General features: G+C 43.2%; 1 protein-coding gene across 1 annotated transcript in view; it reads left to right on the forward strand.

The window, feature by feature from the left end:
* The window catches only part of LOC126253459 (dorsal-ventral patterning protein Sog-like), a 534,492-nt gene that overhangs the window by 458,274 nt on the left and 63,196 nt on the right, over positions 1–13,022 (forward strand). The window contains exon 6 of the mRNA XM_049954812.1: positions 750–946. Coding sequence (XP_049810769.1) covers positions 750–946 — 197 coding nt within the window. The remainder of the gene's footprint in view (positions 1–749; positions 947–13,022) is intronic.

Below are 13,022 nucleotides of genomic sequence, written 5' to 3' on the forward strand. Positions count from 1 at the left end.
CGTAGGGGCAAGTTACGTAGGGGCAAGTTACGTAGGGGCAAGTTACGTAGGGGCAAGTTACGTAGGGGCAAGTTACGTAGGGGCAAGTTACGTAGGGGCAAGTTACGTAGGGGCAAGTTACGTATGTTAGTAACTTAGCTATGTTGATTAAGGTTAGTAACTTAGCTATGTTGATTAAGGTTAGTAACTTAGCTATGTTGATTAAGGTTAGTAACTTAGCTATGTTGATTAAGGTTAGTAACTTTGCTATGTTGATTAAGGTTAGTAACTTTGCTATGTTAGCTAAGTTCTGTTATTTAGTTACGTGGTCTGTAGTCCATGTGCATGATTTTTTAAAATGGTTGGGATACATAAGTTTATACGCATGGCAAACTACATTATATATTCACTACAGTCCACATAATCCTCTTGAGAGACTCAGAAACTGTATACTTCAGATAATTCTCATTTATTGCTTCGTCTCAGTTGGACATTCGTAATTAGATTACATGTTTCGACACTTTGTATCATATTCAGATCTAAGTACCTGCGTTGGCAACCTGTCTTGTGTACTCAGAACCGCATTCAGAGTACTGTAAGACGTCTGAATTACATATATTAAGAATCAGCATACTGGTATTTAACAATCTTTTAAATTTAGGCGACTGTGTACACTTTTGACACAGAAGCCACAACCTTTGACTGCCAGACTGCGACACTTTCCGCTTGCCGAGTGCTGGAGTAGTGTTAGAGGTGTTGTGGTGTTGCAGGAGGGTGACATCTTGGTGGAGATGCAGCTGGGCGAGGGCGGCCGGTACCAGCGAGAGGCGGGCAAGGTGTGCGGCGCGTGGCGGCGCCTGCCACGCGACTACCGCCGCCTACTCAGAGAGGGCCGGTTGTACGCCGTGCTGCTGTGGCCGCCGTCTCTTCTGGGCCAGCTGCCGCCCGTCGCGGGCCAGATAATTGGGTGAGTGCTGAGTGGGTGCTCTCGTGTCTGCTTCGTGCAATGTCCACCTGTTCCCTAATACAAACGTGTTTGATGTATATATGCAGACTAAAGCGACGAAAGAAAATTTTGCACCAAGGCCCAGATTCGAGCCCAGGTCTCATGGTCACCACGCAGATGTTCACTAGGCAGATAAGCTCACCACTACGCCGTCCTGGCAAAGTGGATTGAGAATGGAGCCATGCTAGGGTAGTCCATGCGATTGTGCAAATCCACTATGCCAGGGCATGTAGTGATTAGCGCATCTGCCTAGTGAGCAGGAGACTGGGGCTCGAATCCCAACCTTGGTACAAAATTTTCATTCATCACTTCAGTCTACATATATACATCACACATGTCTGAGACTTCAAAAAGTCTCTGGAACTATATATGGTAGTTTAATTTGACAAACATGTTCGCCGGCCGCGGTGGTCTAGCGGTTCTGGCGCTGCAGTCCGGAACCGCGGGACTGCTACGGTTGCAGGTTCGAATCCTGCCTCGGGCATGGGTGTGTGTGATGTCCTTAGGTTAGTTAGGTTTAAGTAGTTATAAGTTCTAGGGGACTTATGACCTAAGATGTTGAGTCCCATAGTGCTCAGAGCCATTTGAACCATTTGAACAAACATGTTCACTCCAATTGGGCAACTCAAGTGGCCGGGTGCTATTCAAACACTTGCTGATTCATAGAAAGTGATCAACCACAAGAATAGTCCCTTTTTTTTGTCCTAATCTCCAAGCAGAACCATTGTGCACTGTCCCTCAGAAGATCTCAGTCTGCAGACGCAATGGCCACCAGAAAAGATCTCGAGCCTGTCAGGCCGCTTTGACTGAACATGATATTTATCATACTTGACTCGTCATTTGCACTGTCACCTCTCAACATCCCAGCATTATTGACAGGCAATAACGTTTACGTTATGAAGGCATCTGAGTTAACATTTTATGGAGCTTTGGTAAATTTCCCCTGCATACCAGAAAATGTCGCCGCTTCTTTCGCAAAGTTGGTAGCAGGTGGTGCTCAAAACACGAACAGTAATACGCGGCGACACTTTCTGCGCAACCGACCCATTATTCTGCACGACAATGCACGGGCGCATACAACGCAAGCTGTGGCTGTTCTGTTTGGGCGATGGGACTGGGAAGTACTGTACCATCCACCATACTCCCCAGACTTAAGTCTTTGTGACTTTGATTTGATTCCGATGATAAAGGAACCACTTGGTGGCATTCGCTTCAGAACTATTCCAGAGATTCGCAGGCAGTAGACCGCTCCATTCGCACCATCAAAAGAACAGGCTCTGCTAACGGTATACTACGCCTTCCACATCGCTGGCAACTGGTTCTACACAACGCTGGTGACTACTTTGAAGGACAGTAACAGGTGCAAACGTGTAGCTCTTTTGTATCGGTTGTGAATAAATAGTTGCTACTATTTAACTTCCAACCCTCGGATATGGACAGGAATTATTCGCGATCGACAAACTGGATCACAAATACTACCAAACCCGAAGATTCACACTACCAAACAGGTTCATTGGTGCAATGTGTCTTCAGATCGTGTCAAACGAATTCCTTTCCTGCTAGAGGAGATGCCATTCCAACAACGGCTGGAGATGTGGCTCATGCATGATGGAGCACCAGTCCATTTTCCCCAAAATGTCCGATAACACCTCATACGGACATTTAATAGACAATGGATTCGTCGGGGAGGTCCATTACGTTGGCTAGCTCGTTCCCTCGATCTTAATGCCTTGGATTTTTGGTTCCAGGAACTTTTGAAATCTTTGGCGTATGCAAGCCCCATTTAATGATGTGCAAATATTACACGAACGCATCATCAATGCCCGACAGCGCACCCGTGACCAGCTCGAAGTTTTTTAGAGAATGCTTGCTTCCCTAAGACGTCGGACAAAAAATGGTTCAAATGGCTCTGAGCACTATGGGACTTAACATCTGAGGTCATCAGTCTCCTTGAACTTAGAACTACTTAAACCTAACTAACCTAAGGACATCACACACATCCATGCCCGAGGCAGGATTCGAACCTGTGACCGTAGCAGTCACGCGGTTCCGGACTGAAGTGCCTAGAACCGCTCGGCCACCGCGGCCGGCGTCGGACATAAACTTGCCTTATTCTGTCTTACTGGACACCATATCGCGCACCTCCTTTAGAGATGGCTCACAAGCGCGGGTCGTAGGTAACAGCAAACACAATAATGTATTCCCGTTTGTGTACTGAATTCTGTAGGTCATTCGTAATAACAAAAAAAAACTTGTAGTAGAAGAGGTATGTTTCAAAGTAGCGAAGTTGAACGTTTTCTCATAGCCCTTGACGATGGATTTTACAGCCTTTGATTTCTGGAATTTTTTTCTTGTTTTGTTCCATATTGTTACCTCTCAAAATATGGAACACTTTTTTAGCATCTTGTTTTCTCAAATACCTGAGCGTACATTTTCGCAGCCATCCATCCAATGACACATCTTTTGCCGTGCCGATATAAGCACAGACAGAAAGGCACATGCTTCATTCTTTGAAGGATTTGGTCTTCGCATATGACAAGCGATCCTCATTTGCCTGTAAAAGTTCCCAGAGCAGCTGCAGCGCTTGTCCCGTAGCGCTAAATGCGTACAAGGAGCCAATGCCTTGCGGTAATGGCTGTCGGCGCGCAATAATGGATGCCGTGCCGTGACTTTGACACCAGCACCGTTAGCCGGAAGAATGTGCCACGCCGGCGCAGCGGACCTTGGCAGTCTGGCTGAGCGTACGCGCGCTGTCTCGTTCCTTGCCTGCCGGAGGGCTTTTAGAAAAGAGACGGAGAGCGAGATACCTGGCCCGAAGACGAAGTCGCTAGTCACCAACAAAACGACAGCGCATCGTCCGATCGCCGTGGGTTTTCTTAAAGTAAAGCTGTCCTCTGTAACATCTACATATACGAGTATACTCCATAAACCGCCGTGAAATACATCGTGAATGTTATTGCTCCTCTTTTCACTCGCAGGAATTTAAGCTCTCCCCTTAGGTACATGCCTAACCAGTCACTGGGAATCACCACAATTCTGAAATAAAGTCATTTCATACTGAAAGGTAGCCGGCCGGGGTGGCCGAGTGGTTCTAGGCGCTACAGTCTGGAACCGCGTGACCGCTACGGTCGCAGGGTGGAATCCTGCCTCGGGCATGGATGTGTGTGATGTCCGTAGGTTAGTTAGGTTTAAGCAGTTCTAAGTTCTAGGGGACAGATGACCCCAGAAGTTTACCGAGCGAGGTGGCGCAGTGGTTAGCACACTGGACTCGCATTCGGGAGGACGACGGTTCAATCCCGTCTCCAGCCCTCCTGATTTAGGTTTTCCGTGATTTCCCTAAATCGTTTCAGGCAAATGCCGGGATGGTTCCTTTGAAAGGGCACGGCCGATTTCCTTCCCAATCCTTCCCTAACCCGAGCTTGCGCTCCGTCTCTAATGACCTCGTTGTCGACGGGACGTTAAACACTAACAACCACCACCCCAGAAGTTAAGTCCCATAGTGCTCAGAGCCATCTGAACCATTTTTGAACTGAAATGTAAATAACATCGAATATTGCAGAACATACTTGTATTGCAATCATAAGGGAGTTCTAGAAAACGTTAACAAAGATAAAAAAATGTTCAAATGTCTATGAAATCTTATGGGACTTAACTGCTAAAGTCATCAGTCCCTAAGCTTACACACTACTTAAGCTGAATTATCCTAAGGACACACACACACACACACACACACACACACACACACACACACACACACACACCCACACCCATGCCCGAGGGAGGCTTCTAACCTCCGCCGGGACCAGCCGCAAACAACGATAAGATGAAAAAGAAATAGCGTGTAGAGGTATATTAATCTACATTCTTTGACTATGTAAACCTAGAGCTTATCCGTTACGCTAGAGCTGGACGTATGATTTTTGTCTCCTGTCTTGGATATCGTAGTATCTCTTGAAGGCTTGTGTATGTGATTCGTTACTAACAGACATTTAATGATAACCGTGACGTGCTTCTGATAAATTTTTAATGCGCCGTTGCTTTGGAATGGCATACTGCAAGGTACAAAACAAAAGAAGTAAATTTTCCAAAATGAATATGGCGCATGCCGCATCGATTGTCAGTACTGCGTTTGACGTCGAAATGACGTCATTCTATAGAGGTGGTAATTAAAAATTTATGTCTAGCCCTTATAGATTCTTATGCAACGGGTAAGACTGCAGATATATCTGGGGTTTTCTTTAACTGAAGCTTATATGTTGTAGAAAATGGTTCAAATGGATCTGAGCACTATGGGGCTCAACTGCAGTGGTCATCAGTCCCCTAGAACTTAGAACCTGCGACCGTAGCGCCTAGAACCGCTCGGCCACCTCGGCCGGCTATATATTGTAGAACTCGCTGTCGTGATCACATTCTAATTTTAATTGAACTGACAACCGACTAAGCGTCGTTAACGATTGAGAATCTTGTGTCTCGCTGCCTGGACAAGATGTGACGATGTCTATAAAGTCGAATCCGATTTACTGTTCACATAGATCAATCTGTGGCCAATACTGTAAATTGTGCAGTCAATTTAAATATACACTATGATAACAAAAGTCATGGGATAGAGATATCCACATATACAGATGGCTGTAGTATGGCGGAACGGTATATATAAAAGGGCAGTGCATTGATGGATCTGTTGTTTGTACTCAGGTAATTCATATGACATGGTTTCCGACGTGATTATGGCAGTATTACGGGAATTAAGGCACTTTGATAGCGGATGGTAGTAGGTGCTAGATGCATGAGATATTCCATTTCAGAAACCGCTAGGAAACTCAAAATTCCGAGATCCACAGTGTGAAGAGTGTAAGTAGGCTGTTTAGGTTTTTTTTATTGGTAACACCACCTCTGTATGAAAATCACTGGCTGTGCTGTGTGCAGTCTGTGGCTGCTTTGCATTGTTGTAATACTCGCCATTGTAGTGTTAGGCAGATGGCTGTGAACAGCGCGTAGCGTTGCGCAGTTGGAGGTGAGCCGCCAGCAGTGGTGGATGTGGGGAGAGAGATGGCGGAGTTGTGAAATTTTTAAAACTGTATGTCATGAACTGCTATGCATATTATGAGTTTTCAACATTATTAAGGTAAATACATTGTTTGTTCTCTATTAAAATCTTTCATTTGCTAACTATGCCTATCAGTAGTTAGTGCCTTCCGTAGTTTGAATCTTTTATTTAGCTGGCAGTAGTGGCGCTCGCTGTATTGCAGTAGTTCCAGTAACGAAGATTTTTGTGAGGTAAGTGATTTGTGAAAGGTATAGGTTAATGTTAGTCAGGGCCATTCTTTTGTAGAGATTTTTTGAAAGTCAGATTGCGTTGCGCTAAAAATATTGTGTGTCAGTTAAAGCAGTCTCGTGTATAATTGTTAAAAAGGGGACGTTTCAAGAGTACGCCGAGAATCCCAAATTTCAGGCATTACCTCTCACCACGAACAGTGGAGTGGTCGACGACTTTTACTTAACGACCGAGAGCAGCGGCATTTCCATGAAGTTGTCAGTGCTAACAGACAAGTAACAGTGCGCGAAATAACCGCAGAAATCGCGAACGTATCCATTGGAACAGTGCGGCGCAGTGTGTTAATGGGCTATGGCAGCAGACGACCGACACGAGTGCCTTTGCTAACAGCACGACATTGCCTGCAGCGCCTCTCCTCGGCTCGTGACCATATCGGTTGGACCCTAGACGATTGGAAAACTGTGACGTGGTCAGATGAGTCCCAATTTTGTTTGGTACGGGCTGATGGTATCATTCGAGTGTGGCGCAGACCCCACGAAGTCATGGACCCAAATTGTCAACAGGGCACTGTGCAAGCTGGTGGTTGTTCCATGCCGCGCAGGATTAGCCGAGCGGTCTGAGGCGCTGCAGTCATGGACTGTGTGGCTGGACCCAGCAGAGGTTAGAGTCCTCCCTCGGGCATGTGTGTGTGTGTGTGTGTGTGTGTGTGTGTGTGTGTGTGTGTGTGTGTGTGTTTGTGTTTGTCCTTAGGATAATTTAGGTTAAGGGGCTCCGGAACGCCCTATACTTGCAATGTTAAAATAACGCTTATAAATTACATCTTTCCTCACAAAGTATTTGAGGTAGGAAGTTGAGCTTTTTACGGATTATTTATTGGAATATGGGCTACAACTCAACACAGGGATTTTACAAAATTTTAGTTCAGCTATTAAAGATGATTTTTTTCAATTGTAATGAAAATTCACAACATTTTTTGCAATTTTTTATTTATATATTCAAAAATATACGGTTTTTTGGAAAAAGGCTGTGTTAAATTATGCAGAAGGTACTGTGTAACATTTACTGAAAGTTTGAAACAAATATGTTTGGAAGATCCTTAGAAAACATGTAATTAGTATGAGAAAATAAAAGTTTTGGGAATCGAGCGACAAAGATTGGATTAACTTTTTAGTGCATTCCAGGTCCATAGGATGGATTATCTTCATCCTCTGCAAACTCCTCCTCCAGCTTCCTCTTGTTCCTCCTCCTGTTTACTCTTGCTTGTATTTCTAGACTCTTTACAGCCCTGTCTGCAGCCCGAAGGCGTTCCTTGTCTAAAGCAAGCATCGCTCGTACCATGTTAGAACCTATCTTCATTCCCATATTTCTAAATACCTTTGGCTTTCCAACATTTCTCCTTTTCTTAAAAGCCTTCAGAGGATTTCTAATAACTTTACTTTTACTCATTATTATACTTCAACAAAACAGAGACTCAAGAAACAGAATTAATTACGAATATTTTCGAGATAACGACAGAGTAAATAAACATGAAACAATCGACAATCACACCAGCGATATATATTGAACCATCAAAGGTTAGCCACAACACATACTTTATCTCACATCACTAAAATGTACCTGATGAACACGGACGTTAATAATAACACCATTTGACAGCAGTTTAACAGCGCCACAGTGGGTCACGCCCATGTAGAACACATTTCAAAAAAAATTTAAAAATAGCTGTAGTCTTCGGAATTGAATAAATTATATATCTATTAAAAGGTAATAGTCTGCAGATTCAGAAAACGCAAAAAAGTAAAAATTGAACTTTTCATGATTTTGAGCCTTTCCGGAGCCCCTTAAGTCGTGTGTAAGCATAGGGACTGATGACCTTATCAGTTAACTCCCATAAGATTTCACACACATTTGAACATTTTTTTGGTTGTTCCATAATTATGCAGGCTTTGTTTACACGGAATTTTTATGGATGCCAATGCGACGCGTCACCGGGCCATCGTTGTTTGCCACTGGTTTGAAGAACATTCTGGACAGTTCGAGAGAATGATTTAACCACACATTGCCCGATATGGATCACCATCGAACATTTATGGGACATAATCACGATGTCATTTCGTGCACCGGAAACACTTTTGCGATCATGGACGGCTGTAGAGGCAGCATGGGTCAGTATTTTTGCAGGGGACTTCCAAAGGCGTTTTGAGCGAACCGGGAGCTCAAGGGTGCAACAGTGTTTCCTATATAAATAATGATTGTGTTAAGAAGGCGTCAGTCATCGTGCAGCCCCTCGAGCAACAGCATTGGACGGCTCACACAGAAGATGTCACGCTGTTATAGGAGGAGAAGGCGGAACCTTCCTACAGTGTATAAAGCGATAGACAATTCCTACAGTGTATAAAGCAATAGGCAATATTGTTATTGACACGAAGAACTTTGTAGGTGCACAAGTCATCCTGCATGGGCCATCAGTCTTTTGTGGTGGAATTTTGAACTTTACCCTTAGCATCAATGAAGCCAGTCAGAAAGGTAATGGTTGGGTCACCGTTGCCCTCGTACGTAGAGTTGGTGCACTACAGAGGGCAAAGCGAGGTCCGATACGATGTTAGAAGGTATCCAATGAGTTTTGTCACCGCATTGTTAAGATCATCGATTTCCACCAAAGGTCGAACCGACCTCATTTCATGTTCAGGAGATTACAGCTCTCAGTTGTCTGTGAACGCTGAGGAGAACGACAGAGCGAACGGTAAGTAGAGTATGTGTAGCCCGCTGTATTTTCTTGTCGATGGACTGGCAGCCAGCTGTTATCGCGAGCGGCGAATAGCAGCCCGTCCAAACAAACCGGCCAGCTCAGTTTGTTGGTATGGCGTGCGCACTGTGTACTCGGGGCCATCGCCGTCTGCTGAGGAACGCCAGCACCCCCTCCACAGACACGCACGTGCAGATATCTTTCTGCAAGCCTTACGCGTTGCCTGATAAACTGACGCATTTCGGTGGGCTAGTTCTGCGCTATGCTTGAGATAAAAGTTTGTAATATTTGGAGAGACGACAATTTGTTCCAGAATTAGAAAAGACTATCCACCTACGTAAAATCTTCTAAACACTTCCGTCTTCTTGTGAAATATATCCAGAGTACATGCTCAGTGTGACCTCCTCAGTATTCTTCTTTTTCTTCTTCTTCTTCTTTCCAATAACCCATTTGGAGGGTACGATGAATCAACTTTGGCTACTCTTCATTATATTAGATTTCCTTTGTTTCCAAATTTCCTTCATCCTTTTAGAGTGTTGTTCCCTTTCTTCTTGAGTCCACTTTCGTCTAGTTGTTTTCTTTCTCTCCTGAAAATCTGCCTTTTGAACTGCCTTTCTGAAATGTGTTCTGTTTTCTATTGTGTCTATTGTAATTGCAGCGTTTTCCATGTGCTTTTCAGTCTCTATGAACCATGTGGGCTTGTTCAAATGGTTGAAATGGCTCTGAGCACTATGGGACTTAACATCTGAGGTCATCAGTCCCCTAGAACTTAGAACTACTTAAACCTAACTAACCTAAGGACATCACACACATCCATGCCCGAGGCAGGATTCGAACCTGCGGCCGTAGCGGTCGCGCGGTTCCAGACTGAAGCGCCTAGAACCGCTCGGCTGTGGGCTTGTATTTGTAGCTATTGAGTAATGTGAATATCCGCTTGGTTAGTCTGTTATTATCCATTCTGAATATATGTCCGAAAAACTACAGTCTTCTCTTCCTCATTACATCAGTTAGTTTTTCAGTTTTCAAGTATAGCTCTATGTTTGGTCTTAACCTGTATTCAGCATTATCGTTTCTTTTAGCTCCCAGTATTTTCCTTAAAATTCTTCTTTGGAACTTCTCTAGTTTCTCAAGATCTCCATTACTTGTTAGTTTAATTGTTTCTGCCGCATACTGAGCTTCAGGTTTGGCCACTGTTTGGTAGTGTCTTAATTTCGTGTTCCAGGACAAATATTTTTCGTTATAAACGTTTTTGGTCATATGAAACACTCTTTCCATTTTGTGCACTCTAGTTTCTATAGCTGTCTTTTCTTTTGCATTGTATGTAATCCACTCTTCTAGGTATTTAAAGGAGTCTGTTTTGTGTATTGTATTGTTGTCAAATGCAATATTTTGAGGAGCATCACAGATGTTTCTCATGAACTTTGTTTTTTCAAAGGATATTTGTAGTCATACTTTGGCTGCTTGTTTTTGCATTTCTCTTATTTGTTCTTGGGCATTATCTAGCGAATCTGTAATCAGTTCCATGTCATCTGCTAAGACTAAACAGTCGACAGTGATCTTGTTTGGATTTCTTCCTAGTTGAATCCCTTTAGTACTGATGTCCTTCTTCCATTCTAGAACTACCTTCTCTAACACAAAGTTGGAAAGCAGAGATGACAAACCATCTCGTTGTCGGACACCTGACTTCATTTAAAACGATTTTGAGAGCTCTCCCCAAAATTTTACTTTCGATTTTATATTTGTCAAAGTTGCTTTAATTGTTTCAGTTGTTTTAGTATCGAGTCCTAATTCTTTTAAGATATCAAGCAGTGTATTTCTGTCAATTAAATCATAGTTTTTTTTTAAATCCACAAAAGTAATTACATATTTTAAGTTCCTGATTTTCCTCATTTCTGTTATGTTTGAAACGTCCCGTTTTAAAATTTATACAAGACTGTGCTTAACCTGATACACAATATTTTTTAGCGCAACGCAATCTGACTTTCAAAATTCCCTACAAAAGAATGGCCCTGACTAACATTAAACTATACCTTTCACAAATCACTTACCTCACAAAAATCTTCGCTACTCAAGCTACTGCAATACAGCGAGCGCCACTACTGCCAGCTAAATAAAAGATTCAAACTACTGAAGGCACTAACTACTGATAGGGATAGTTAGCAAATGAAAGATATTAATAGAGAACAAACATTGTATTTACCTTAATAGTCATCATATATATATATCAGTTCATGACAAATTTCAAAACTCCGCCATCTCTCTCTCCACATCCACCACTGCTGGCGGCTCACCTCCAACTGCGCAACGCTACGCGCTGTTCACAGCCAGCTGCCTAACACTACAATGGCGAGTATTACAACAATGCAAAGCAGCCACAGACTGCACACAGCACAGCCAGTGATTTCCTACTGAGATGGCGTTACCAATAAAAAAACCTAAACAGCCTACTTACATGTTCTTTAAGTTTAATATTTGTTCTGCACGTGACGGCCGGCCGCGGTTGCAGAGCGGTTCTAGGCGCTTCAGTCCGGAACCGTGTGACTGCTACGGTCGCAGATTCGAATCCTTCCTCGGGCATGGATGTGTGTGATGTCCTTAGGTTGGTTAGGTTTAGGAAGTTCTAGGGGACTGATGACCTCAGATGTTAAGTCCCATAGTGCTCAGAGCCATTTGAACCATTTGAGCGCATTTCACAAATTCAAATAACATAGTATCATGTGGCTATAATATCAGTGAGTCACGCCTGGAATCAGTTAACTCATACAAATACCTGGTTCTACCAATTTATAGAGATATTAGATGGAATCATCAGGTACACTCAATCGTACGTACATCAGGTTGCAGACTTTGATTCTCTGGTAGGATACTGGGGAAATGCAATCAAACAGGATATCAGGAACTAGTGAATGCCTAGGAAGAAGGGCAGCGTGTGTGGTCAAAGATTTGTTTGACCCATAGGAGAGAGTCAGGGGGATACTACTCCTAGAAAACCCGGACTGGCAGACACTGGAAGGTAGACGCCAGTTCCCTGCGAAATCTTACTTACAAAGTTTGCGAGTGGGCTAATTACTGCACGCACAGACGACTTTTTAATTATATTTTATTGGTCAGAATTTATTACATCTTCACATTTCACATGAAATAATACAGACGGAAAAAGAGGGGTACACAATACGTAGCTCTATATGAGAACAAGCTTTACACATTTTCAGCTGAAAAGAACTTGGACGCCACAGAAACTTAACACTGCCGGCGAATAAACACTTCCTCGAAACACTCACTGCGCAGCGTCCACAAGGCCACTCCAACGAACATCTGCAACAACATCCAGCTCACTGCATTTCAGTCGAGCTCATTTTTGCTTTTTACAAGGTTCGTCTGAGTCCCTCACAGCTTTCGTAACGCCTTCGGGGCTCTCTGTTCCCTCCGTACTTTACCCTCAGTAGCAGTCCCCGACTTTAGAACTGATCTTCCTTATATCCTCAGACTGCTTTCGTTATTAATCTATCCTCTGCTTCCGAAGCAGGACGTTTAACGTGTTTATTTCGTGCTCTGTTTCTATATATTTTGAAACATTCTTCTTCGTTAACGATAAAGTCGGCAGCTTCTCATTCCCCATTTTATTTACGACGCAGTGAACTTAATTTCCAGACAGCCAGAAAACAAAGCCTCCTCGGGGAAGATTATGTTGTTGTTGCTGATTTTCCTACCATCAATTATTTTGATAAAAGCTGCCCTTTTTTTTATTTCCTTCCATATCTCGAAACATCTTGTCGAAGTGAAATGATGATGTAGCGTGTCGACAAAGTTACATTTTATAGACTTATTTGTATCACTTAGACTATCTCAATGTAGATTATCGTTCATGCTTATAACATTATTATGCAGTACCACATCACTTATACCTTTTTTATAAGCACTCGATTGCACACATTGCTCCAGTTGGCTTTCCAGTTGTTGGGATACTTTAACTCAGTCTTATGTCTGTTGTCTCTTGTTCTAGACTACAGTTTTTA

The sequence above is a fragment of the Schistocerca nitens genome, chromosome 4 (assembly GCF_023898315.1).
Source record: "Schistocerca nitens isolate TAMUIC-IGC-003100 chromosome 4, iqSchNite1.1, whole genome shotgun sequence".
NCBI lineage: Eukaryota > Metazoa > Arthropoda > Insecta > Orthoptera > Acrididae > Schistocerca > Schistocerca nitens.